The sequence below is a fragment of the Bos mutus genome, chromosome 7 (assembly GCF_027580195.1).
Source record: "Bos mutus isolate GX-2022 chromosome 7, NWIPB_WYAK_1.1, whole genome shotgun sequence".
Classification (NCBI taxonomy): Eukaryota; Metazoa; Chordata; class Mammalia; order Artiodactyla; family Bovidae; genus Bos; species Bos mutus.
In genome coordinates, this window is record NC_091623.1 from 77,882,190 (window position 1) to 77,908,185 (window position 25,996).

The following is a 25,996-nucleotide window of genomic DNA, read 5'->3' on the forward strand; positions in this document are numbered from 1 at the left end:
TGAGTCTGACCAGCCGGCCGCGAGCCTCTGCCATTCAGATGGCTTTTCCAGCCTGCACTTCTCTCTCAGAAACTTCATCTGTGCTCGGAATAACGGTGGAGGATGATGGTGTGTCCCAGCTCGTCAGTGGAGGCCAGGGAGTGGACATCACCATACAAAAACTAATGTGAGAAAGAACGGTTAATTTCACTGTTGCTGGGACCACAAAAGGAGAGGGCAGGGCCTGTAGAAAATCATCTGGGCCCTGGGACTGGGGTTAACCTCCCATGTCTTTTTCCTAACAGCAGCTCACTCATTTATTCACTTATTCAGTCATCCTCTCAGAAACCCTCACCAATGCCTCCTGTGTCCTTGCCCTTTCGTTAGGGTCCGGGAACATGGCGAATATGACGGTCCTTGGTCTGGTGAAGCAAAGTCACGGGCAACCAGCAGGACTTCTAACAGGTGAGACATTCGCATGGTGTGCAGTGGAAACCAGAGTGGAGTGTGGCCTGCTCTGGCTTGAGGTGTGGGGTCTGAGGAGGGGACATTCAAGCTGGGCTTTGGGAAGGGAGCATGCGTACCAGCAGTACCAGCAGGAGAGAATTTAAAGCCCCTGAGGCATCTTAGTGTGATTCAGGGGCCAAGGGGGCAGGGGGCGCATGGCAGCTCCTCTATCCAAGCCTCAGTCAGCCCCCAGTTGCCCCAGTGAGGAAGGTATAAACAGTTTTACAGTCAAGAACATAGAAGGATCGTGAGAGAAAAACGAGTGTGGTGGGTGCTCATTGGATGTGAGTGGTCCTCCAAGCAGAGAGAACAGCACACACAGCGAGGGGGTGAAAACAGGGCACCTTGGGAAAGAAACAAAACTCCTGTGGCTGCCAGCCCCCAAAGGACCCCTCCTAGGGACAAAAATCTTCTACTCCCGGTTCATCCAGGAAGTTTCTGGTGGCAGTGGGAGAGGGCTTGCCTGGAGCCTGGAAGAAGGGGAAGAAGAGACCAAAGAGGCCACCATTTGGGCTTTTCAGAAGTGTTTTCTCTGACTTCGGAGAATTTACAAGTAGAGACAACAAGGCCATCTTGATTCTCCCATTTTCTCCCCGGGCCTAGCCCTGGTCCTCTCTGAGCTTCAGTTCCTCCAAATAAAATCCAAAGATAATAAAAACCTCAACTCAGGGTGTGGAAGAACAAACGAACACTGTGGGAGCTGGCTCCTCTCCAACTTCACTCTGCCCAAATTCATTCTTGCCTGTGGGCCTTTGTACATTCTGTTCCTTCCCTCCAGAATGCTTTTCTCCTGACTAGCAATGGCACCCCACTCCAGTACTTTTGCCTGGAGAATCCCATGGACAGAGGAGCCTGGTGGGCTGCAGTCCATGGGGTCGCTAGAGTCGGACACGACTGAGCGACTTCACTTTCACTTTTCACTTTCATGCATTGGAGAAGGAAATGGCAACCCACTCCAGTGTTCTTGCCTGGAGAATCCCAGGGACAGGGAAGCCTGGTGGGCTGCCGTCTATGGGGTCGCACAGAGTCGGACATGACTGAAGTGACTTAGCAGCAGCAGCAGCAGCTCCTTCCCAACACTTAGATCTCATTAATGTCAACATGGGTTGCCTCTTCTGAAAACCCTGTATAGAGGTGCCCATTCTCTTTCATGGCCCTTGTTATATTTGAAATGGTGGTTTTCAGGGTTTTTTTATATTGTTTGTTTCTCCTGGAATGCCCGTTTCGTGGTAACAGGAACTTAGTTTTATTCACTGGAGTCTTCCCAAGGCCTAGAACAGTGTTTGGCTTGAGGCAGAAGTACTCTGCCAGTTTTGCTGAAATGACAACTCAAGAACCCTACCAGGCCTTGAGGACTCAGGGGCAACTGAACTGCCTTTATAAAGAGTGTCTAGACTGTTACACCCTCTGTGCCCAGAGAAGAGCCCTGAAGGTTCTACATGTCAGCATACAGGCTGAGCTCAAAGGACACTTGAGCCCGAAAATGGTGAGAAAACATCCAGTCCTGGGGAGATCCACCCTCCTCCTTCCAAGGACACTTTGTAGTGTGTCACCGTTGAAAAGATGCTGCCAATTATACCAAGTGTTGGTGAAATAACTGCCAATTAATTAATTCCCCAAAATGGCCACCATGGGCCAGGCATTGTAGTTGGTGGCAGGCAGAGCTTTTAATAGGAGGTAACCAGAATGACCACTTCAAGTGACAGAATTGCAGCCCAAGGATAATATAATTTCACTCTGATTCATAATGTCAAATCTTTATCTAATTTCCCTTTAACTTTGAAATAAATATACATTTATAGAAGTTGCAAAAACATTACAAAAAGGTCTTACGTACATTTACTTTCCCTCAACAATAACATCTTGTGTAAAACCAGAAAATTGACGTTGGTACCATCTACAGTGATTTTGGCTTATGGATATCAAATTACTCCAGGAGTATTTGTTGAAAAAAATTATTCATTGAATGTTCAAAAATCGGTTGTGTGCGTGCACGTCTATTTCTGGATTCTTTTATTCTGTCCTATGGATCTATTTGGCTATCCCTCTCCTGATAAAATGTCTTGATTAATGTGTCTCTACAGGGAAGTCTTATAATCAGGAAGAGTGGTTCTTCTCATTTTATTCTTTTTAAAAATTGCCTTAGCTACTCTGGTTTCTTGACTTTTTCATGTAAAATTTAAAATAAGCATGTCAGTATGTCAAAAAAAAAAAAAAAAAAAAAAAAGCTTTGCTGGACTTTAATGGGAATTGCATTAAACCTAGAGATCAATTTGGGAAGAAGTAACAATTTACTATGCTGAATCTTCCAATCCAAGAATACGACAGGTTTCTCTGTTTATATAGGTCTTTGCCTTGTTTCATCAGTGTTTTGTAGTTTTCAAGATACAAGTCTTATGTTTTGTTGGATTTATGCATTTCATTTTTCTCTCAAATGATTGTAAATAATCAGATTTTTATTCTTGAGTTCCACATGTTCACTGCTAGTCTATGGAAATACAATTAATTTTTGTTTACTTATGTTATAGCCTGCCAAACCTGACTAACTCATTTAGTTCTACGTATTTGTAGATTCTTTGGAATTTTCTACATACATAGATCATCATCATATCATCTGCAAATAGTGTTAGTTTTATTACTTCCATTTCTGCATTCCTATTTCCTTTTTCTTGCCTTGTTGTGCTGGCTCAGACTTCCAGTATGATGTTGAATAAAAGTGATGAAAGCAGATATCCTTGCCTGTCCTGATCTCAGGATTGGTAAGCAAATAGTCTTTCACATCATAAAGGGTGATGTTAGCTATAGATTTTGTATAGATGACCTTGTAAAATTTTATCATTTAGAACGAATGTTGAATTTTGTCCAAAAAAAAATTTTTTTTTGCATCAATTGTTATTATCTGTGTTTTTTTCTCTCCTACAGGCTTTTTGAAATACTGAAATGGAGCTTGGAGACTTCCCCATCTGACAGTTCGCTCAGACTGGGGACTCAGCTTCTACACTGGTCTAGTTCACCATGCCCCAGTGTGCTCAAGAATGCAACCTGGACCTGCATGTGGCTAAAGAAGCCCAACACAAGAAATGCTGCCCAGAGTGTATATGCACTGCTATAGATTTACAACAGCATACATAGCCAAGGCTCAGAGTAGCCCTGTGATAAAAGCTGATTCTCAACATGGAATTTCCCGAACTTATTTTATGGCAATTTTTTATACAAACCCTATTATGTTTCATATGACTTTCTCTGAAACACTTAGGGAACCACTCAACTGAGTCTGTCCCTTCATCTGCAAACTAGTCAAAGGCTGAAAGACAAGTGCCCTGACCAAGGTCACAGATGGTGACATCACAGACACAGCAGGTCTCCTGTCCCCAGCTGGACACTCCTGCTCCCAACCATGCTGCTCTGACAATACTAACAAGTCACCAGGCAGCCCTGCAATACCACACACCATCATGGAGAGGAGGAACGTTCCACCTCACCAGTCTGGTCCCTTTGGTGGCTCTCAGGCCCTTCATCCCCACTGAGCTCAAGGATGAGCAGCTTAATTTTTGTAGGTTCAGTGGGACCCATGGGTGGGGATGTATGTAACGCAGCTGGGCCAGTCATGCTGTTCTAACTCCCTAATGGTAGCACAGGGTTCAGGAGTGGGTGTACAACCTGCTGGTTGAACAAGACTCCAGATCAGAAATTATTAGAATTACTAATAATTCTAATTAGACAGAATTAGAAAAAAAAAAAGTTTTTGCATGGAGATGATGCTAAATTAGGAGACACTGAACTAGAGCAAACTCTTTTGAGAGTCTGGAGAAAACTTTTGAGTCAATCCTAAAGAAAATCAGTCCTCAATATTCACTGGAAGGACTGATGCTGAAGCTGAAACTCCAATACTTTGGCCACCTGATGTGAAGAACTGACTCCTTGGAAAAGATTGATGCTGGGAAAGATTGAAGGCAGGAGGAGAAGGGGACGACAGAGGATGAGATGGTTGGATGACATCACCGACTCGAAGGACTTGAGTTTGAGCAAGCCCCGGGAGTTGGTGATGGACAGGGATGTCTAGCGTGCTGCAATCTGTGGGGTCGCAAAGAGTCAGACGCGACTAAGCGGCTGAACTAAACTAAGCTAGAGCTACCAGGAAGCACCATGCAGAACAGTTATATCATAAAGTGAGACCTTGGTTCCTTACAACAAGACCGAGTCGGATCTAGTCAGGCTGAAGCAAAACCTACCTCCAGAATGTAAATGACAAGACTAGTAAGTGCCCTCTTCCTCAAACTGGTGAGATGGAATCTTGTCAGTTGCCAACAGAATCCTACCTAGTTGGCCTGTGAAGCAGATTGGCTCAGAGTAAGTTATCACTGAACTGGACCCGCAGACCCCTCTCCATCAAGAGATCATTTTTTTTCCCTTAAGGTTCCAAAGCAAACAATCTTTTCTGCCCCTCTTATCTCGGGCCCCTACCCACTCTCAGACTGATGCCCCCCTGCCCTACTTCCCATTAAAACAGTAAGGACACAGGCAGCCAAGAGCAGCTTGGGCAATACTTGATATACATCATACATTTATTAGTGAATATCCCTCTGAAATCAGCAACAATATTAAAAAAAATAATGATTGCACTACTTGGTCAAGCAGAACTAGCAACTTTCATTTTAAAAAAAGTACAAATCTGTTAAAAATTTCAATCGGTATACACATATATAATACAACATACTAGTTATGTTAAATGCTACAAACCAATGTGAATCCAATGGAATGGAAAAAACCACACATTTAAGCTTTAAGAACCATTTTTTTTTTCTCTATATATTAGCATTTTCTCAAATACATACATGGGAAAAATGAGGTAACTGTAAAATGTGCAAGGAACAGGGCCCCCAAATTACATGTTTATATATATATATGTAATTATATATATATATATAAGACCTTTCTAACACAGAACACAGGTGCTGGGCCCAGCCAGGGCTGGGGGATGGAGCCCACTGTCATGCCTAGGCCAGAAGTTGGTAAATAAAACAGTAAACAATGACAAGCCCCCACCACAGGAAATCATTGGTAACATGGCATCTATAGCAAGGTCGGCAAATCACAAACATCCTAAATAATTGTCTTATAAATCTTTTTTTTTTAAGTGATTTTTTTTTAATGTTGTTTCCCCCCCAATAGCTGCTCGCTGGAATCACTGCTGCAGCCGACACAATCCGTGAGCCTGTTTCCGCCTGCCCCAGGAACTGGAAAGGGTTCTGAAAACCTTTTTTGGGGGTGGGGAAGGGAGGGGGGTTGGAGAGGGTGGTTCTCTGTGTAAAACGTGGGGGTTTTCAACACTGCTATAAATATAGAAATGTCACCTGGAGTTATATACAGTAAGACTTTGGGTTCTCCACGGGGTGGGGCCAGGCTGATGGGGCCCCATGGCAGGCTGGGGGGTGGCGGGAAGCCAGGGCCGCTGCTGGAGAACGAGGGTGGTTGGAGCATCCCTGAGGCAGCAGGCGCCAGGGGCTGCCTGCTAGGATGTGCCGGCCCCACACGCGGTTCGTTCAGGGCAGCAACCCCAGCTGGGGGTGAGAAGAGAAGGAATGGGACCACGAGGGCGAGGGTGGGGAACTCAGCCAGACCCTATGGGGGCTCCTCCAGACCTTGGAGGGCAGGGCTCAAGCTTGGAGGGGGGCCCCTGGAGGTGGGTCCACACCCTCCCTGGACCCAGTCCTCCCGGGACTTCCTTGGAGGAGACACACCCAGGCAGGTGGGAGACAGGTCCTGGCTAGAGGGAGAAATGCCCTGAAAAGCGTCCGGTCCCGGGAGGCTCTGGGGACGTGTGCAGTACAGTGCATGGCAGTTATCAGCTGAGCACAGACCCCGCAACCCCACCCACGACCGCCAGCCACCCCAGCCCCAGCCGTGCACATGCATGCGGACCAGGCGGTGTAGCACGGACCATTCCCTGCCCCTGGGGCACTCGGTCCTGGTTGGTCCCTATACCCCCATTAAACCAAAAGAAAAGGGACTGTTTAAAAATCCACACCCTCAGATCCTACACACGATTTGGGGCCAAATGATCAACAAAAACTGCTGCTCCTCACGTTCATGCAAAACGACAGAAAGGGGAGATCGGGCAAGGGTCTGGGCACCGTCACCGCCAGGGAGGGCAGCCACCAGCAAAACAGGAGGTCACTCTCCCTGGCCTGGCCCAGGCCCTCAGAGGGCCCATCTGCCCCAGCTCAGAGCCTGCCTCCCACCTGCTTGGGAGGCAGGCTCTGATGCTCCCCAGCCTGGGCTTGGGGCCGGAATGTTGTGCCTGGGCTGAGGGCCCTCTAGGGAGCCAGCCCCACCCTCACAGAGGCCTGGCTGCCTGAGTCTGCCTGGGGTCAAGGCAGAAGGACCCACTTGGGCTTCCTGCCACCATCTGTCCACGCCTGTCAGTGCCACCTGCACAGAGGGCATGCCACTTCAGTGCAAGAGACCAGGCGACCCTGGACAGCTCCCCCTTTGCCCATCTTGGGGCCAACGATCTCCACCGGCCACACTAGGGGAATGGACCCTGGCTCCCAGTGCTGGCAGGAAAAGGAGACAGACCCGAGGGCAAACAGGAGAGACTGAGTTACGGGCGCTCAGGCTGCTCCTTGGTGGGCAGACGGGTGGGCAGACGGGGAAGGAGTCTTTGGAGCTTGGCAAATGCAGGGGCTTATTGCAGGGGCTTCTCTCGGGCTGACCCTGACACCAGCTCTGGAGAGGCAGGCAGGAACGGCAGGGCAGGCCGGGACCACGCCCTCCCTGGGCCCCCGAGTTTCCAGAGCTTTGGGCAGGGTTCTGCGGGGTGGCTGTGGGGCCTCACTCAGCCTCCCTGGGCACCTCGGAAGCGTCGGCCCGGCAAATGGGACACGTCCGGTTGGCCTGGGGGAAACAACCACATGTCAAGACTCCGCTCTCGCCCAACCCCCATCCCATCTGAGGCTCTTCTGCTGCCGTGGGGACCTGGCTCCCTGTGTGGAGCCAGAACTCCTGGATGCCGAAGAGGATGCAGAGGGAAGCCCTCCAGTCCCCCTCCTCCCTCCCCACACCTGGGAGCAGCATGGGAACCTTACCTTCAACCACTTGTCGACACACTTGGTGTGGAACTCGTGGTTGCAGGGGAGGACCCGGAGCAGCTGCCGCGCCTCGAAATCACTGAAGCAGACAACACACCTGGGAGGAGGCACAGCGCGTCACCCCAACACTGATGGCAGGGCAGACTCATGGCAGGGCGCAAAGCCCCACCCAGGAGATTAGAAACCTATCTGTGCTCAGAGAGGCTGGGGGAGGGGGCTGAAGAGGAGGCCCGGGCACTCACAGCGTCTGCTCCGACTGGTGACTGTCCGGGTGAAAGCGGTACGATGGAAGCTGCTCGATGTCCGCTTTGGTGAGGCCACGGGGTTTGGCGTCTCCCAGCCGCTCGGCCAGATTCAGGAGAGCCTGGACGCGGGCAGGAGGGGAGAGTCAGCGGCGGCCAGGGCTGGAGGTCCCCCAGGCCCCCACTTCCCAGGACCGGGCTCCATGGGACCTCATAGTTCTCCATCTCCACGTCATCCACATCAAGATCCAGGCTGATGGTGGGCCCCATTGCTGTTGGTGACATCGGCAGCATCGAGCTAGTGGGAGACAAGCACGTGGGCCCAGGGTCAAGGACAGTAGGCACAGAGAGCATTGCGGGGCTCCCCTGATTCCCACCATGAAACTAAGCCCAGAACTCTGCACTGTTCACACTAGGGACCCTACTGGGGAGCGTGAGTGTGCAGGTCTGGTCTAGTGGGGATGCTGGGGGGTGGGAGTGGGGGGGCTCGAGCAGCCCTGGGACCTCTGTGGGACCCTGTTTGGGTCTAACCACTAAAGGCCCCAGGAGAACACAGCCCCACAGCTCTGGAGCAGCTGTGCAGGTACTTACAGGAAGTAGGGCAGGAAGCTGGGGTAATACGGTGGTGGGGGAGGCGGCGGGGGTGGCGGGGGCAGCGGCTGTTGCAGGCGGTATCTCTGGGTGCTCAGTCTCCGAGGCATCACGTGGGAATATGGCTGCAAGAGGGGGGCCAGGGGCAGGTCAGCCACGGGCCTGTCTCCCCGGTCACCCTCGAGCCAGAGCAGGGGTGGCACTCACCACACCGAAGGACAGCTCGTGGTGCAGGGTGTCGTGGGGCAGGTAGTGCATGGGCACGGACGCCGACAGGGTCGGGCCTGGGGCCGAGGTGGAGTAGGTGAAGCTCCCCAGGGGGTGCTGATCCCCCCGGAGATCCACATCATTGTCGAGGCGCTGCAGGGGCTGCGGGGAGATGGCGGGGGAGGTGGGGTTTGGCCGTCAGTGACGAGGGGAGTCCCCTGGCCCCCACCCCGCCCACCATCCCCTGTAGCACCAGACCCCTCGCCGGGACTCACCATGCGTGGGTGCTGTGTCTGCAGGGACATAAACTGCCCAAGAGGCGCCATGTGAGCGGGCTGGGGGTGTGGGGCTGGCGGCGGGGGGTGTAGGATGTAGTGGTCACTGGAGATGAGATGAGGGTAGGCCTGATAGGGCACAGGGAGCTGCTGCATGGTACACGCCTGGATCAGCTGCTGAGAAAGGGGGCAGAGGCTGGAGAACACTTCTGGGCTCTGGGTCCAGTCTTAGGTTTGTGGGATCAGGGCCAGGGCCCATTCCACCCAGTGAGAAGCCCTCTGGACCATCTAGCCCTGGCCTAGGCCTCCCAGGCAGGACATCTTGCTCTGAAGGCCCACAGTGACGACTCCAAACCATACAGCAGGCCCTGCGATGCAGGGCCATCCCTGAGCTCTGCAATGCCCTTCCACTGGACATGAATACACGTACACTCTTCTGGACAAGGCTGTGGCCTGGAGCCCAGAGGACTCTGACAGCCTGGGTAAGGGCCGTTAAGTGCAGCTCAGTTTTGCTACAGGCCCAAGCCTGAGGCCTTCAGCTAGAGACAGACCAGGAAGCCTGGGTGGGCGCTCACTCACCGGGGGCGGGAGGCAGCAGAGCGGGTAGTGCTGCCCGCTGAACATCACGGAGCATGCTGGGAGCTGCTGAGCGCTGCAGCCAGGGATGTGCTGGCCTGCAGGCAAGGGGAAGCCTTGGGTGGTCACCGTGGTGACTGTGTAGGACAGAGGGACAGGTCCCTGGTGCACCTGCAGAAGAGAGACCCAGAACTGTGGGGAGGCCACTCGGCGGCCCCTGAGGTGAGAAAGTCCCGCCGGGCCAGCTCTCTTCCCTTCTCTAGCTGGGGCCTACCCACTGTAGACCTGGCTGCTACCTCCTGCCCCAAGCCCCTGAGAGTCCTCTGGGAACCCAGGAGGGGCTCTCTAGCTCTATCAACTCATCCACCGTGTGGCCCCAGGGAAGGTCCTTCCCTTCTCTGGGCTTCAATGCACCAACCTGTACACCAGGGCTAAAGATGCCTCCCTGAACGGAGCAATGAGTTCAGCAAGGTGAAGTCAGGGTATTGCTCCTCTGCTCCTTGGACCGACTTGCCAGAGGCCACGGCGGCAAGGCAGAGTGCAGGGGTGGGGAGTTCTGCCTACCTGCTCGTGGAGATCAACCATGAACGGGCTCTGCTGGGAGACTGGGTGCAGCATTCGGGGGCTCCCGCCGGCAGGAGCCGAGGCTCGGCGCTCCTCTACGGGGAGGTGTGCTGGTCGGGGCGGCAGCTGCTGGGAGGGGAAGCGCTCATCCTGGGCCGGCAGGCTGGCCACGGGGCCCTCGTGGCTGGGGCTGCACCACAGAGAGGAGGCCCCAGTAGCACTGACGGGGGCTGCTCATTCACAGAGCATGGAAGAAGCCAAAGGTCCACTACCCACTGGGTAAGGAAGACAGCTCAGGGCCCTGGGCCCACCGCCCCCGGCCCCTGTGCCAGCCCAGGCTGACAGCCCCCATGCCAGTGGCTCCAGGATCCATGGGACTGGGAAGTTCCGTCCTACCTTCCCCAGAGCTGGCCCGGGCTGCTGCTGGGTCCTGCAGGGAATCGCCGCTGACCCCCAGGGGCAGAGGGTGCCCACCTAGTCACTGCCAGAGCCCATGGTTGCATCAGGGGTGGCAGAGGGCTGGAGGGGCTGCGCCAGGGTACACGACCCTAGGAGGCAAACCAACAAAGGGACTAAGGCACAGAAAGTTCAGTCCCTTGCTCCATAAGCGGTCAGGGAAGGAGCATCAAACTTCTGCACCCTGGTTCCGGAAGCCCACTGATGCTGCCCACCATGCCCCTGTGCTCTCCTGGCAGCACCGTGCTCTGGCACTGGGGTTCAGGGCCGACAGACCAGAGAGAGCCTTGGCCTGCAGGGAGTCCAGAGGGCTGGCTAACATGCTTCCAGGCCAGGTGGCTCTGGTGTAAGGCTCCCTCCGGGTGGGTCTCCAGGGAACCCTGTCGTGGTGCAAGGGTCTACAAATATGTCCTACAGGTAGTGGGGTTCCTGAGGGGACTCCAGCTTCCTCCCTTCCACCTGCTTGGCTCAAGAAGGACTACACTCCTTCCACTACTAACATGTGAGAGGTTCTGACTTGGTTCCTGCCCTTGGGGGTTCTCAGTCCGAGACAAGTCAGGAGTCATCCCTCAGTATCCATGGGGTACTGGTTCTAGGACTCCCATGATGCCAAAATCTGAGAATGCTTAAATCCCTTATGTGAAATGCTGTAATATTCACATATAACCTATACACATCCTCCCCTAGACTTCCTACCATTTCTAGATTACTTATGACACCTAATACAATGTAAATGCTGGGTAAATATGATGTAAATGCTACCTAAAGGGCAAATTCAAGTTTCGCTTTTTGCAACTTGATGGATTTCCCCCCCCCAGTATTTTCTATCCAATGTTGGTTACATCTATGGATGTGAACGCATGGATAAAGAGAGTAGACTGTATAGTTTCTTTCCATAATCTGTTACCACAGTGCCCACCCAAGTGAGACTTCACCTACTCTTAAGAGTAGGTGTCAGCTCCATTTTGCAGAACAGAAAACTGAGGCTCAGAGACAGGAAAGGACTTGCTCAAGGTGCCACAGGAAGTGTCAAAGCGGGGAGGTGGGCTGACTACAAGCCTCTGGCTGTACCCTGCTGCCAACAAGAAAGGGTCCAGGCCAAGAATTTTGGCAAGACGCAATGAAGCGATAAAGGAAGTCAACCTCTGATGGACTGGTGGGCCTGGCTGCATGCCTCTGGGGCAGGAGGAAGGGGTTGGAGGGGGTTGGAGGGGGTTGTACAAACCTGACCTAACACAGCCCGCAAGCGGGAGGTAGGGCTTGCTGAGAAAAAAGAGGAAGCAAAAACCTAAACCTAAGGGAGGAAGCTGAGTGGGAACGAGGCGGTGCAGGAGCTGGGGTCCAGGTGGGGCAAGTTGCGGGGGGCGGGGGCGGGAGGGGCATTAACTCCAGAGGTTGGAATGAGGCCCTGGCAGGGAAAGTTCTGGAATCTGTCAGGCCCTGCAAAGCTAAAGGGCACGTCTAGCAGGACCAGCCCTTGGCTGTTCCTACTGCAGGGACCCCGCCTCCACAGAACGCAACTCCTATGCTTCCTCCACACACAGCCTCAAGTGCTGCCTCTGTGCTCACAGAGGAGTGTGTGTACTGTCCCCTCGACTCCTTGTTCCTCTCCTCTGCACTGGGCTTTATGTGCGTGGGCCCTAACTTTCACAATGAGCCTGAAAGGGGGACTCTTCTCTACCTGCTAAGACAGCACAGGGCCCAAGGCCACAGAAGAGCTGGAATTCACGCTCTTCCCAGCCAGCACTTGGCAGAGGGGTGGACAAGGCCCAGTAGATTGATCCAGCACAGGGCAGGCCTGATGTGGTAAATGCACCCAGGAGAGCTGATAACACAGGTCTATGTAATCAGTCTGGCAGCAGTGAAGTTAGTGCCAATGATTAAAAATTGGGAGATTACATAAAAATCTGGCCTTTCAGAGTGAGTGAGTGTGACTGTGTGTGTGGTGAAGCAGAAAATCTGGTCCCTCATTCCTGCTTGACTCCCTCACTCTGAGCATGAGCTTTCTCTCCAGGCCATCCCAGACCCATTCCCCGTCTGCCCACCACAGGTGACTGGGGTTGTAACCCCCTTGTAGGCCAAGTGCACATCCTAACACGCATGTGTACACACACGCACACAGCCTCGATTCCTGCTTATGATCCAGCCAAGCAAACACAGACCAAGAGGGACTCAGAGGAAACCCCCAAATAACTGAAACACAAACTCCTGACCCACCCTAGACATTTTGGATCAGAATCTTAAGAAGGTTGGGGAACAAGAGTGCCTAGAATTCCACCAAATTCCCCAGCAGTTTCTATAGCACAGGCAGTGCTTAAGAACCTCTGTTCTAACTGACCTCGGAGATCCTGAGATACCTCAGTCCTGCTGATGGGGAGTTATTAACAAGAACTACAATACTTTCCATGTGCCATCCCAGTTAAGTCCTCATAGAAACCCTCAGAAGTAGGGACACTGTGGAGAAGATCTCACTGAGAAAAATGAGATCCAAGGCCAGTCAGCTAGAGTTGAGTGCCCAGGGACATAGCAGTGGCCTCAACTGCTCCTCTTATGCTATGCTGTCTTGTTGAAGGCTGGGCAATGTGAAGGCTCAGGGGTGAAGAACCACAGAGGCCCAGGCCCATGGGATTCTGCTCTGGCCAGTCTCTTCAAAAACTCCCACAGCACAGGAAAGGGAAGTGGCAAGGAGCTGGGAAATCCAACCCTCTAGCTGTAGCCAATGGTGCCAAAGGTGACAGTGTCAACCCTTGCATTTTGTTAACAACGGCACCCACTCCAGTGCTCTCGCCTGGGAAATCCCATGGACGGAGGGGCCTGGTGGGCTGCAGTCCATGGGGTCGTGAAGAGTCAGACACGACTGAGCGACTTCACTTTCCCTTTTCACTTTCACACATTGGAGAAGGAAATGGCAACCCATTCCAGTGTTCTTGCCTGGAGAATCCCAGGGACGGGAGAGCCTGATGGGCTGCCATCTACGGGGTCGCACAGAGTTGGACATGACTGAAGTGACTTAGCAGCAGCAGCAGCCCTGATCTCGGGCCAGTATTGGTTGAGGACTGGGCACTTTGCTTCCTCTCTCTGAGCCACAGCTTATTCATCTGTAAAATGGGATCAGGCCAATAATCACTCCCAGGGGACTGGTAAGGACTCCCCAAACTCCACTGCAGTGATTTGTAAAGCTCAGGTATCAGCTGAGCTTTACACTATCAGAGAGTCAGACAGGCTCCCTCAGGGAATACCCCAGCTAGCAAGGAGGGGGCCCTGGTTCTTGACTGGGAACAGGGATGGCCCAGGGGGAACTCACCCACTTGACAGTTGAGCAAACTGGGACCCAAGGAAGGAAGTAACTTACTCCAGACTATAAAGCCAAAGCGGGTCAGACTTAGTCCTGGCTGGTCACCTAGGCCCAGGCTTCTTCAACCCTGACTTGCATTACCATCAGTACCCTCAAGAATTACCTAATGCCAAATCTCTACTGCGGGCCCTAAAGGAGATCAGAAGAGCTTTCTCTTTCAGGCATCCTGACAAGCCCTATTGTGGAAAGAAGTGAGGCCCCAAGTTGGAGCCAGCAACTTGCTCAAGGTCAAACAGCAAAACCACCACCTAGTTAGCTCTGCCTTTTACCACTCATCCTTTGGGCTGGGCTCTTAATAAGGTCTCTGAAAAAGAGCCCTGAGGGTCCCATCCCTAAATCCAATCTTGCCCAGAAGCAGGGAATGCGTCTTGCATCCATCTCCTCCCCCAGGCACTTTCAGTGCCCCAAGCAGCTATCCTCATCCTGGTAGAGGGAGACCCTAACATATAATTTGGGCCTGGCGGCTCAGGAATAGGGGCTGTTTTGCAGATGATAAGCCAAGTGAGGCCCTGAGGACAGGAGCAGACTGAGGTAGGCTGAGAAGCACCCCTCCCTACTCCCTCCCACCAGCCCCCCAAAAGAGGCATGCTGGGCCCAGCACTGCCTGGAAGACAAGCAAAGCTACCCAACTGTGGTGTCTGGTGGCAGCTGAGGGCAGGACCACCAGGGTCTGAGTTAAGTAAGAGTCGTGCGCCAGCCCAGACTCCCTAGGTGACCTTGGTCAAGGAAATCTTCCCTTCTGAGACTCAGTTGCCACAACTGTAAAATGGGGGTGGAAATCTCTCCTTCCCAGAGCTCCCAAATAAAACCACAATAAGCAAGACGCAAGAAACCAGGTGGTCACATTATAGGGGAAGGAAACCAGTGTCCCTAAAGGGCAAGCCCCTCCTCATGTAGGCTAGGCGGAGGTAGAGGGGTTCGGGGAGCTTCCTCAACCAACCCTCCCCGGGAAAAGGGACAGGCGTGGGGGAGGGGGCATGGTACGGATACTCGCCCAGAGCGGGGCCTCCCTCACCCCCTTCTCACTCCTTTGTGCTGTGCTCAGAGGAACATCGGGGACGAGAGGCCAGATTGCGGCGTCGGGGCCAGAGCGCTGTGACTTTAAGAGCCGAGGATCCCGGACCATGTGCTCGGCGTGAGACAAAAGCAACAACAAAGGAAGTGGCGGCGGCAGGGGAGGGCGGCTCCTTCCTCTCCAACCGCAGCGCTTAGCCTCTGAAGGAGACTCGGCCTGGCCTCGGTGGGCGCTGGGGGTGGGGAGGGGTCCCGGATTCTAGAGGCCTCGCCGTCCCCACTCCGGACTGCCCGTGATTAACTCCTGCAGAGCCAGCTAGATCACAATACCCAGTCCCAGGGGAAGGAGGGCAGGAGTTCTAGGGATGCAGAAATCGGGAGTTGGGGGCTCAGACCCCGACTCACCTTCGGCCACACCGTGACTCCTTTGTTCCCGATCTAGAACGGCCAAGCTGGGCAGGGGGCGGAGGTGGGGGTGGGAGTATGCTGCCTGGACCCTTTAAGAGCCCCCGCCCTGCGGAACAATGTGCTCCCTTCCCCACCCCCTAGTCCGGGGGCTGTCCAGATCCTTCCGGGGCCCTCTCTCTTTGTTGTCCGTCCGCCGACCGTCTGCCTCGCGAGGCCCACGCGTGGCCAGCTCAGGCCCTTGGGAAGCAGGAGGCAGTGCAGGACGCGGCCGGGTTTGCGCAGCTGCCTGCGGCTGGCCCTTTAAGAACTGTCCGCGGCGGCAGCGGAATGTAACAAACCCCACATTTGATTCACAACATTCGAAGCGGCGGGGTCGCGCGCCGGGCGGGAGGGGGACTCGCGGGGGCGCGCCGGGAGGTTCCGGCAAACAGTAGCCGGCAGCTGCCCGCAAGGGCCCCGCCCCTTGTCAAGAGCTCCTCCCCTCGGGGGTGCCAAGAGCCAATCACCCGCCGGGGCTCGGCACGTGATTATGGGTCGCCATCTTGAGGGCAGATTTTTTTTTTTTTTAACCTCCTTCTCGTCCCCACCTCCTCACTTAAAGTGACCGCAGCCATCACAAGCAAGGGGCGGGGCCACATGGCCTGACCTAAAGATGGAAGACCCTCTACGTGGGTAAGACAAATTGGCTGCAACTCTAACTTGCTATGCAAACTCGCGAATCACTCATGCTTCTGAGGTTCAGTTTCCCTGCCCGAGAAACGGGTCCTGCCGGGAGAGCCGCAGCCCGGACTTACTGTGTCATGGTTCCCTCCTCGGGCGCGGGCGGCGCCTGGGACACTGAAGTGCAATGAACCAGACCTTCGACGGGGCAAGAGCGTCCCTTAAGCCAGCCTGAGTGGTTAGGAAGGCTCTAACAGCCCTGGGCCGGCAACCTATCCGGAGATGACGTCAGCCCCGAGAGCTACTGCGCCGCGATGACATCATGGCCCAGCCGCTCCGCATCTCCTTGTTTATACTGCGCGGTGACTTTAAATAGTTGGGCGGGCCTGGCTTGCTCAACGAACCAATAAAGGGCAATTCATGCAAATAAGCTAATAACGCTTACTGGGAAGGGGGATTGGCCCGGCGCGCGCTGACGTCACAAACATATTTAACCGCCCCGCCCCTAGCGTGGCCAGGGAAAGGGGCGGGGAACAATTTGAAGCTAGAGTAGGAGGCGTGAAAAGGAAGTGTTAATCCCTCGGTCCTGGCCGATTCTTTGCAAGCCGCTAGACTGTAGCCTATTAGTCTCCTCGGTCCATGGAATTCTCCAGGCCACCTGCGCTCTAATTGCTCTAGGCGAGGCGTAGGAGAGCTCCTTGCCTAGGTGGATAGTTTAACTAAACCCAATGAAGTCTTTAGTTTTCTACAATATTCCTATGAGACGGATTACTACAACCTACCCATTTTACAAAGGTAAAGAACATCAAGAGGGGCGTCATTAACACCAGGTCACACTGCTGAGGTGAAGCTTGAATCCAAGACAAAGCCTAGCTTCTTTCCCTTTTGCCTCCATGTCTGCCTGGGGACATTATACAAAATGGGGTATTACCTCCATATCGATGGGGGAAAAAAAAGAGAATAATATTTAAAATATTCAAGAGCTGAGAACAGGCCTAATATAAATAATCCATAACTAGACTCCTGTAGATGGAGCTGCACTGACACAGGGCTACCTCCGAATCAGCCCTACACGAGATACCAGCACGAATGTTAAAACATCTGCTAAGCCTGTGTAGTGGGGCTGTTGGGCGTGTGCCTGTGTGTGATTTTCTCTGCTTCTTTGGTATATTTCATAATCCCAAATTTCAAAACTGAAAGATACTGAACTGAGGGTAACAGTATCAATGTTTTTTAAAATAGGATATATTCAGTATCAGAATAGAATATTTTTGGAAGGATATACAGGAGACTGAATAACTGCCCTCATGGAGAACTGAAGGAGAGCACTGGGCCAGGAGGACAAATTTTTAATTCGATATGCTTTTGTATATTTGCTGTTAAAAAAACAACCCTATACCGTATAACCTACTGAAAATTCTAGAGAAAATTACTGCAAAACAGTATGTCTTAAGGATTTCCAGTCATTAAAACTTGTGTTCCTTTAGAGGCATCCAATAGAAACAACCCTGAAGGAAGTTTGGGGAACAGACATGCCTATCCAAGTAATGTTTAGAGCAGCAACAATCTGACACCATACTGTGGATGTGCAGCCAATAACACAAAAACTGAAAATGGTATCCAGGGGCTATTTGCAGACCTGTAGGGACCAGAGATCAAATTCAGGAGGCATGCTACAGATGTTACCTGGAATGCCAAACTCTCTTCATCACAATTAAACTATGCGTGCATGAGAATAAATGGGGATGCCTTTCTCTAACCATCTCCTTTACTGCCACTCTCCCTCCCCCTAAATCCCTTCCAACCTCTTATTTTTCTCACTCCGTAAAAGCAATCAGAAAATCTGTCCTACACTCGAAGTGCGTACACAGACCAACCCCTGCTTGCCTGTGTAGGGGTAGAACCTGCAATGGCTCCCTAATGCCTAGCTTTGAGGGCTGTGCTTAACAAGACGAGCTTCCTGCACCAAACTTTTCAGGCTCACTTCTCCCCATCCTCTCTCCCACAGCTACCTGACTGTGCTCCCTCTGGCCTTCCCTGCCTCTCTCTTCCTTTCTACCAATCCATTCCTCTGCTCTGCCGCTTGAAGCTTGGCTCCCATCTCACCTCTTACAGGAAGCTGTGAAGTCTCTAGCTTGTGCTGAACTTCCCTATCTTTGAATTCAGGCCTATATGCACCCTGCCCTTCACTTCACGCCATTTGATTTGCACACAGCCCTGTCATGATCACTTCATGTCTCACTCAGTAATCTCCTCCTTGCCTGAGAGGATTCAGCATTTTTAAGTGCACTGACATTCAGCCTTCACTGAGACACCACAGGGGTAATCACTTTTCACAGGTGAGGATCTGAGGCTCAAGGAAGGGAAGCGACTTGCATGAGGCCACAGTGTGGGAATCCTTACCAGGCTCAGATGGTAAGAATCTGCCTGCAATGCAGGAGTGAGTGAGTGAAGTCACTCAGTCGTGTCCGACTCTTTGCGACTCCATGGACTGTAGACTAACCAGGTTCCTCTGTCCATGGGATTTTCCAGGCAAGAATACTGGAGTGGATTGCCATGGAGAACCAGGTTCAATCCCTGGATTGGGAAGATCCCCTGGAGAAGGGAATGGCTACCCACTCCACTACTCTTGTCTGTAGAATTCCATGGACAGAGACAGACTACAGTCCATGGGGTTGAAAAGAGTTGGACACAACTGAGTGACTAACACTCTGGGATTCCCTCATAGCTCAGTTGGTAAAGAATCTGCCTGCAATGCAGGAGACCTGGGTTTGATCCCTGGGTCAGGAAGATGCCCTGGAGAAGAAAATGGCAACCCACTGCAGTATTCTTGCCTGGAGAATCCCAGGGACAGAGGAGCCTGGCAGGCTCCAGTCCATGGGGCTGCAAGAGTCGGACACCACCCCACACAGGAAGTGACTCCAGTTACTACTCCATAATCCACTTACTCCTTTGAAGAAACCAGCACTCTGATTGTCCCATTCTCTCTGCCTAAAGTGTCAACATCCCCTACTCACCTCTGGCCAAACTCTGCTCAACCTTAGGGGCTCAGCTCAAAGGCTGCCTGCTCGGAGCCTCTCCTGACCTGTCTCCCGGTTTCTACAATACGCAGCACGCCTATTATCACACCGCATCAGGGCAGCAGAAGGCATCTCATGGGGCTGCTCCTTCTACCCCCAGCAGGGCCTGGCTCACACTGGACGGTGGATGTCCAAGGAAGGAGCTCAGGGTTGCTCTTCTTTGCCCCTGATGCTTCAGGGCCAGGAAATCTTCGTCCTGCTTTATCTCACACGTGACCGTCCGGTTTATGTCCCTGAGACACCCTCAGCAAATCCCCACAGCCCTCAAGTTTCCCGCTGCAGGACCAGAGGCCAATAACACGTCTCCCACTCCCCTTGACCCAGTTCCCAGAAGTGTGGCCCAAGGAGCTCCAGAAATGACCGATGGGGGTGGCTCACTCTTGGCCAAGCACCTCCCATGAAGTTCTGTGGAGAAACTGGAGTTCTGGCCAATAACATGTCCACCCTAACCCTAACCTGAAAAACTTTCCTGGGCACATGCAAAATCTACTCTGGAGCAAGCGGGAAGGAAGCTCAATTTTACCCAATTTCCCAGGGAAGATAGGAATCTGGACTTTCCTCTCATTGATGAGTCTTCTGCTTTGGAACCCCAGTGTGAGACCGTGGCCTATATACCTACTGTGTGCCTCACCCTCATCACCCCACCCTGCCCCCGCCCTTCTGAAGGCAGGTTCTGTTACTTTCATCTTACAGATGAAGAAAATGGCTCAGGAAATGACTCCCCTTGACCCAGTTCCCAGAAGTGTGGCCCAAGGAGCTCCAGAAATGACCAATGGGGGTGGCTCACTCTTGGCCAAGCACCTCCCATGAAGTTCTGTGGAGAAATCAGGGTTCTGGAGTCTCCTGCATATGATCTGGGTAAATCCTACCCTGATCATCTCACTGGTCATCCCGGTGACCTAAGAGCTAGGTATCAGTGTGTGCTCCACTTTACAGATGAGGAAGTTTGGGCAAAAGAGGACATGACTCACCCACCATCACATAGCCATCAAGGGGCAAACACGGGGTCACATTTTAAGCTAACATTAAGTTTGGTTCACGCAATGCAAATGCCAACACAGGGTCTCCAAGTGTCCAATAATCAAAAGCACAGATGTCCTTGGGGAAAAAGCCTCTCCAGATCACAGACTAGTAGAATGGCAGAGAGGGATTTGAAGCCTGGTCCCTTGAATGCAAAGTACTGGATACTACCTACATTCCAGCTTCCACCCCAGGACTCTGTAGGAGATGGATTCTGCTGGGGCCTCCCCTATTCCACCTGCCTACCTAAAAGCCTGGATAGCTGGCTGCCTCCTTCCCTCCATCAGGTGTCAGAAAGAACTCCACTCCTTTTTTCTAAGACCCCTCAAGCCCTCCTCCAGATGCAGGGCCCAGCAGCCTTCCCAAGTGAAGCTGGCAGAACACAGAGATTGAGGGACGGTCCAGGAGCACACAGCACAGCCTGATAAAGCCAGCTCAGGACACAGACCTCCCAGCTACTCCAGAGCATCAGACTTGAGCCTCACACTCTAGGGTAGGGGTTGATAGGTCCCACTCTGCCAAGTCCTTGCTGCTTAGGGCAGGCTTGAACACACCTGAGCTCCAAACTTTGGTTGCCCTTAAAAGCAGAGGCCATTTAAGCATATGGGGGAGGGTGGCCTGTCTACAAAGGTGTTCCCAGGTCTGGGTTCAAGGCTGCAGCACTCTGGCCCCAGCTCTGAGTCTTGGTCAGTGATGTGGCCTCTCTCTTCCTCATTCTCACTTCTGTAAAACCAGGATGATGACAACAGTAGTGACAAATGACATTTCCTGAGCACTTAGTGTGTGCAGCACTGCTGTTCATCTCCTACAGGCTACTAAGAGGGCAGGCAGACACTGATGGTTAAGTGCAATGCCTCAGAAGCCAACCACCTAGATATGAGAAAGCTGCCACCTCTACGAGGCTCACAGTTTGTCCAGTGAAAATAGGGGTGACTGTGAGTCAACAGTGGCTTCCACTGTGTGCTCATCTTCCACAGTACTGGAAGATACCGTGCGCTTGAAGGTGTGAGCTTTGTGGGTAGGGCAATGGGAGGGGATCCCCTTTCTGACTCCCTCCCTGCTATAGCTGTCACCGTGGAACCCATAGGGTCTGCAAAGGAAGGAGCGAGTATGGGTCACCACAGCATCCAGAGATGAAAATCGGGGGCTGCAAGAATGTGGAAGCCTGGCAGCTCACGGGAGATGAGTCCAGCTGAATTCCCCATTTTCCCTCCAACAAGGCCAGCTTCCTACACCCACATCGTCTTTCTCACCCCGGACCCATCTCGATTCGGGCTTCATAGCCCTCAGGCAACAGAATGTGTGACCTTGGGCAAGACACAGACCCTCTGGTGCCCCAGCGCCTTCCTTTACCCTCAAAGCAGTACCCACGCCGCTGGCGTACAGTGGTCTGTTCTTCCGACCCGAGGCAGCCCCAGGGCAAGGTTCGGGTCGCCCTGGATCCCCAGCAGCTGGGACAAGGAGCGCTGGTAAAGTGTTTGGGACAGCCCTAAGGAGGCCAAAGCACTGCAGCTCTGTCCCGGACTCCTGGGCTCCAGCTCTAGCCGGGACTCGCCAGGGGTTGCGATTGAGCATGCGTGGAGCGCAGGGCACTCTGGGACTTGTAGTTCCCAGGAGCTCCCCGTACTGGAACACTAGACAGCGGGAGGAGCGGCTCTGGCCCAGAGTCCCAGGACGGCAAGCTCCCGCCCAGCGGACGCAGCCCAGCGGACTCTGGCCTCGCTGGAGGTCCCTGCGCTACACTGCCAGCCCACTGCCGCCCCCTATCGCTCCATCCTCGTTGGCCCTGCGCCTGGGGCGCACGGAGCAGGGTCCAGGCCGTGCGTTACCTGGGGCCGCGGCGGGGCTCTAACCCCACCGGGCGGCCGGCGCGTTGCTCCCGCTGCAGCCCGGGGTCCTGGTCCCGCTGCGGCCCGAGCGCCGCCTGCCGCGGTTCCCCCTTTGGCTCCACGCAGTGGAACGATCCACAGACTTCTTCACCCGGGCGCGCGCGCGCGCGCGCGGGGTCTACAGCAGCAACGTAGCTTCACCCTCACTCCCGCGCACGTATGGAACTACCTGGACTGCACCAAGCGCGCGAGAGCGGAGGGTGGAAGGAGGCGGAGCGTGTCTCGGCCACGCCCACTCAGTGTCCGGCCGCAAAGGGCGCGCAAGGGCGAGGCTTACAGGGTCTGGCACCCTAGGCGACCCCTTTGCTACCTGTGTGACCTTGGATGAGTGACTAAATAGGAAAGATAATACGAGCCTGTGGCCGTTCAAAGACCCTTTGCTTTGCGGAGAGTTTGTTCCCCTCACTCAGCTTCGGCATTTGTGTGTGTGTGTGTGTGCGCGCGCGCGCGCTAGAGAGAGAGAGAGAGCGGGCGAGAAGGTGTCAAGGATCTACATACAAAGAGCAAAGACTCTGAGGTCAGCAGATCTTGGTTCCTCTCTGTGGGTCATTCTCTGAGCTTCAGTTTCCTCTTCTGTGAAATGGGAATGATGATAACCTTCTTCGGGATGTAGGGAGACTAGTGACAAGAGAATGCTTCTGTCCATTGCTACAGCCAGCCTAGACCAAAGTGAGAATACCTGCTCAGGCCCGGGATGCAGAGGGCATCCCCGCAGACTGCATCCTAGGGGGTAATTAGCCGGCTAGGACTACAACTCCCATCGTGCCCCGCTCCATCAGGGTCGTGCTGGGAGCTGTAGTCCCTGCAGACCTTACTCTCACAGGCTGCCCTCTTTCCCCAGCCCAGGACTTGGCACACTCTGCCGAGGGAGGGCCCGCAGCCTCGAGGCCACCTTATTTTTTAAAGCTTACTTTTGTTGAGTTCTATCTAGTGTGGGAATATTATTAGTGTCCCTGTTTTATAGATTCAAAAGTATAGCGAGCTGAGGGATTTTTGCTAGGAAGTGACAGGGCTCAGGATTTCTGTCCAGGCCTGGCATCCAGAACCTGCTTTCTACCTCACTCTGGTTCATCCTTTAGCAAACATATGTTTTGTTTTTTTCTTTTTAAATACGAACTACATTAAAGCCTAATTTAGGATATACTTTGTAGCTATACAGTAAAATAAATCTTACTTGTACATTCTTCATAAATGTATACCTCTGTATAACTAAAATCTGATCAAGATCTAGAACATTTTCATCACTCTGGCAAGTTCCCTCTTACCCTCTCCAAGTCAGTTTCCTGCAATCATAACTATGAATCTGGTTCCTGACACTATAGATTTGTTTTTGTGTTTAGAACTTTGTATCAGTGGAATAACTCTCTGTGTAAATGCTGTCTTCTTTCATTCAATTTCATCATGTTTTTTGAGATCCAACCTGTGGTGATATCAATAGTCTATTCTTTTTTGCCCCCAGCTTTATTGAGATCTGATTGATGTTGACATATAACGTTTTGTAAGTTTAAGGTGTACAGTATTCAATACATGTATATACTGCAGAACGTTTCCCTAAATAATGTTAGTTAACAGGTCCTTCACCTATATAGTTACCATGTTTTTGTTTTGTGGTTGTTTTGTGCTACTCTCAATAGTAACTTTCAAGTATAAGGTAGATACAGTATTATTGACTATAGTCACCTTGCTGTACATTAGATCCCCAGAACTTACTCATCTTATGTAACTGAAAATTTGTATCTTTTGACCAACACTTCCTGGTTTCCCCCACCCCCCAGCTCCTGGCAACCACCATTCTACAATCTGTTTCTATGTATTTGACTTTAAAAAAAGTTCTACGTATCAATGAGATCATGTACTACTTGCCTTTCTCTAACTGACTTATTTCACTTAGCATGTGTCCCTGTTTAGCATGTGTCACTTAGCATGGTGCCCCTCAGGTCTGTCCATGTAGTTGCAGATGGCAAGATTTCTCTATTTTTTATGGCTGAGGAATATTCCATTGTGTGTCTATGTATATATGTATATACCACAGCTTATTCTTTCATCCATCCTGGACACCTAGGTTGTTTTCAAGTATTGGCTATTGTGAATAATACTGCAATGAACACAGGCAGGTTTTTGTTATTGTTCATTTATTTTGTTTTACTTTCTTTTCTAACTTGATGGCTAGCAACTTATTGTATGAATGTGCAATGGTTTTTGACACTCAATCCTTTGAAGAAATGATCCCTGAGTTCCAGGGATCTTGATCTTTCAGTTCTCCCAGGAGCCAGGTTCTTTCCTTAGTGGGGCTTTGAACACACTGTTCCCTCTCCCTGGGCTTCCCTTTCCTTCCTTGTAGCCTGACCCACTCTGCTGTCACACAGAGTTTCCCTCTGTGGGGGCAGGGATGCTTGTCCCCCCCCCGGCCAGTGTCCTCCACCAAGCACAGTGCCTGGACAAGGTGAGCAATCAGTTCCTGTCCATTGAAGGGACACAGAAGAGGCAGGGGACCCCAGGAGGGCCATGTGACACCAGGTTGCACTCCTGGGGGCTCAGAGGCCTGTTCCATCTCAGAGACAGCCACGTGTTATTTTACTTCCCCCTATTTTCCTGATGTGGAAACTGAGGCTGAGAAGAGCTGGAATGGGAGCACAAGTCTTCCTGGCTGTGACACCTTCCCAGGATGGTGGTGGTGAAGAGTGTTGAGAAGAACCTGAGGGAAGGCTCTAGGGAAGTTGTTGCAGAGCAGAGAGGGGAAGTGGGGCCTGTTACTCCCTGAACTCAAGCCCAGTGGAAGTGGTCAGGCAACCCTCAACTCCATAAAAACAAATACAGATGGGGCCATGGAGTGGAGGTCAGGGGAAGAGGTGAGCTCCCCATCACTGGAACTGTGCAAACTGTGGCAGAGCAGCCCTGTGGAAGGGGTCCTTTGGAGAGAATATGTGCTCTGGGAAGGGGCTCAGAGGTTTGGAGGGGTGAGGAGTTGGTCTCATGGGTCCTCAAGTTATTTCTAGGATGGGAGGTCGTGAGTCTGACACCAAGGGGCTGTTTATATATTAATACCTTGGGCTGGTTCCTCAGCTGTAAGACAGAGTGATGAAGGAAACTTGTATTCTGCAAAAGTGTGTGAAGCTGGAAGGTTGAGAAGGGGGTTGGACACATGCACAGCAAAGAGACACACCCAGCCCAGGCTCTCCAGGTCACCTCTGAAGCCATACACTGTTGAGGTGTGAGCGGGGCACTTCATGTTACAGATGAAGTTGTAGCTCAGAGAGGAATGACTTGCCAGACACCACAGGACAAGTCAGGGCTTGATTTCAACTTGATCAATTTCTGAGCACAGAGTGAGTGCACAGAGTAGACTGCCAGAAAAGACAAGCAACGAAAAATTTTTCTGATCAAAACTTTTAGAGAGACTTCCCTGGTGGTCCAGTGGTTAAGACTCCACCTTGCAATGCAGGGGACACGGGTTTGATCCCTGGTCTGGGAAGATCCCACATGCTGTAGAGCAACTGAGGCCGTGCACCGCAACTACTGAGCCTCTGTGCCCTAGAGCCTGTGCACCACAACCAACAGTAGCCTCTGCTTGCCCGAACGAAAGAAAGCCTGTGCGCCACAGCCAAGACCCAGGGCAGCCAAAAATAAATCATAATTTAAAGGAAAAAAAGCTTTTAAAAACCACGCACCTGAGACAGTGGCTATGAAGAAACCCTGGTGTGGGTCCAAATTGCTACCTCCTCTCTGTCACTTGCCCTGTGCTAGTGCTTCAGTGCATGTGTGTGTGCTGAGTTGCTTCTGACTCTTTGTGACCCCATGGACTGTAGTCGGCCAGGATCCTCAGTCCATGGGATTCTCCAGTCAAGAATACTGGAGGGGGTTGCCATGCCCTCCTCCAGGCGATCTTCCCAACCCAGGGATCAAACCCATGTCTCTTGTGTCTCCTGCACAGCTTACACAGTTTCTTTACCACTAGTACCACCCGGGAAGCCCCAGTGCTTTAGCGCATTTCCTGCTTATTTTTTATAACAAACCTAAGGCTTGGCTTCTGCAGTTGTGCCCATTTTACAGATGAGGACATTGGAGTTTGGGAGATGAACTCT

At 52.4% G+C, this 25,996-nt stretch overlaps 1 protein-coding gene across 7 annotated transcripts; it reads right to left on the reverse strand.

The window, feature by feature from the left end:
* Positions 1–5,779: 5,779 nt before the first annotated feature.
* Positions 5,780–22,084, reverse strand: RNF44 (ring finger protein 44). 7 transcript variants are annotated; one of them, XR_011464801.1, is made up of 12 exons: positions 21,855–22,084; positions 10,429–10,580; positions 10,033–10,222; positions 9,472–9,639; positions 8,893–9,069; positions 8,618–8,779; positions 8,411–8,535; positions 8,030–8,117; positions 7,820–7,941; positions 7,575–7,674; positions 6,762–7,383; positions 5,780–6,717 (listed from the first exon to the last, which is right to left on the reverse strand). XR_011464801.1 is itself a non-coding variant. In XM_070374115.1 (11 exons), the coding sequence occupies exons 2-11, from the start codon at positions 10,533–10,535 to the stop codon at positions 7,321–7,323; spliced, it is 1,302 nt and encodes a 433-aa protein (XP_070230216.1). In that variant the 5' UTR covers positions 10,536–10,580; positions 21,855–22,084; the 3' UTR covers positions 5,780–7,320. The 7 variants fall into 7 exon arrangements, 6 of the variants coding, with proteins under 6 accessions (XP_070230216.1, XP_070230219.1, XP_070230218.1 ...); XM_070374115.1 differs by having other exon boundaries at positions 5,780–7,383; XM_070374118.1 differs by having other exon boundaries at positions 5,780–7,383; positions 8,893–9,066; positions 21,855–22,083.
* Between the last annotated feature and the right edge of the window lie 3,912 nt (positions 22,085–25,996).

What these genes read in the sequence shown, in the direction of transcription:
- RNF44 (XM_070374115.1), bottom strand. Translation starts at nt 10,535, where the DNA reads ATGCAACCATGGGCTCTGGCAGTGACTAGGTGGGCACCCTCTGCCCCT. An exon ending in AGACACAGCACCCACGCATG is followed by an intron (nt 8,780 to 8,892) that starts GTGAGTCCCGGC and finishes ATCTCCCCGCAG; the next exon opens with CCCCTGCAGCGCCTCGACAA. An exon ending in GTGTCGACAAGTGGTTGAAG is followed by an intron (nt 7,384 to 7,574) that starts GTAAGGTTCCCA and finishes TGTTTCCCCCAG; the next exon opens with GCCAACCGGACGTGTCCCAT.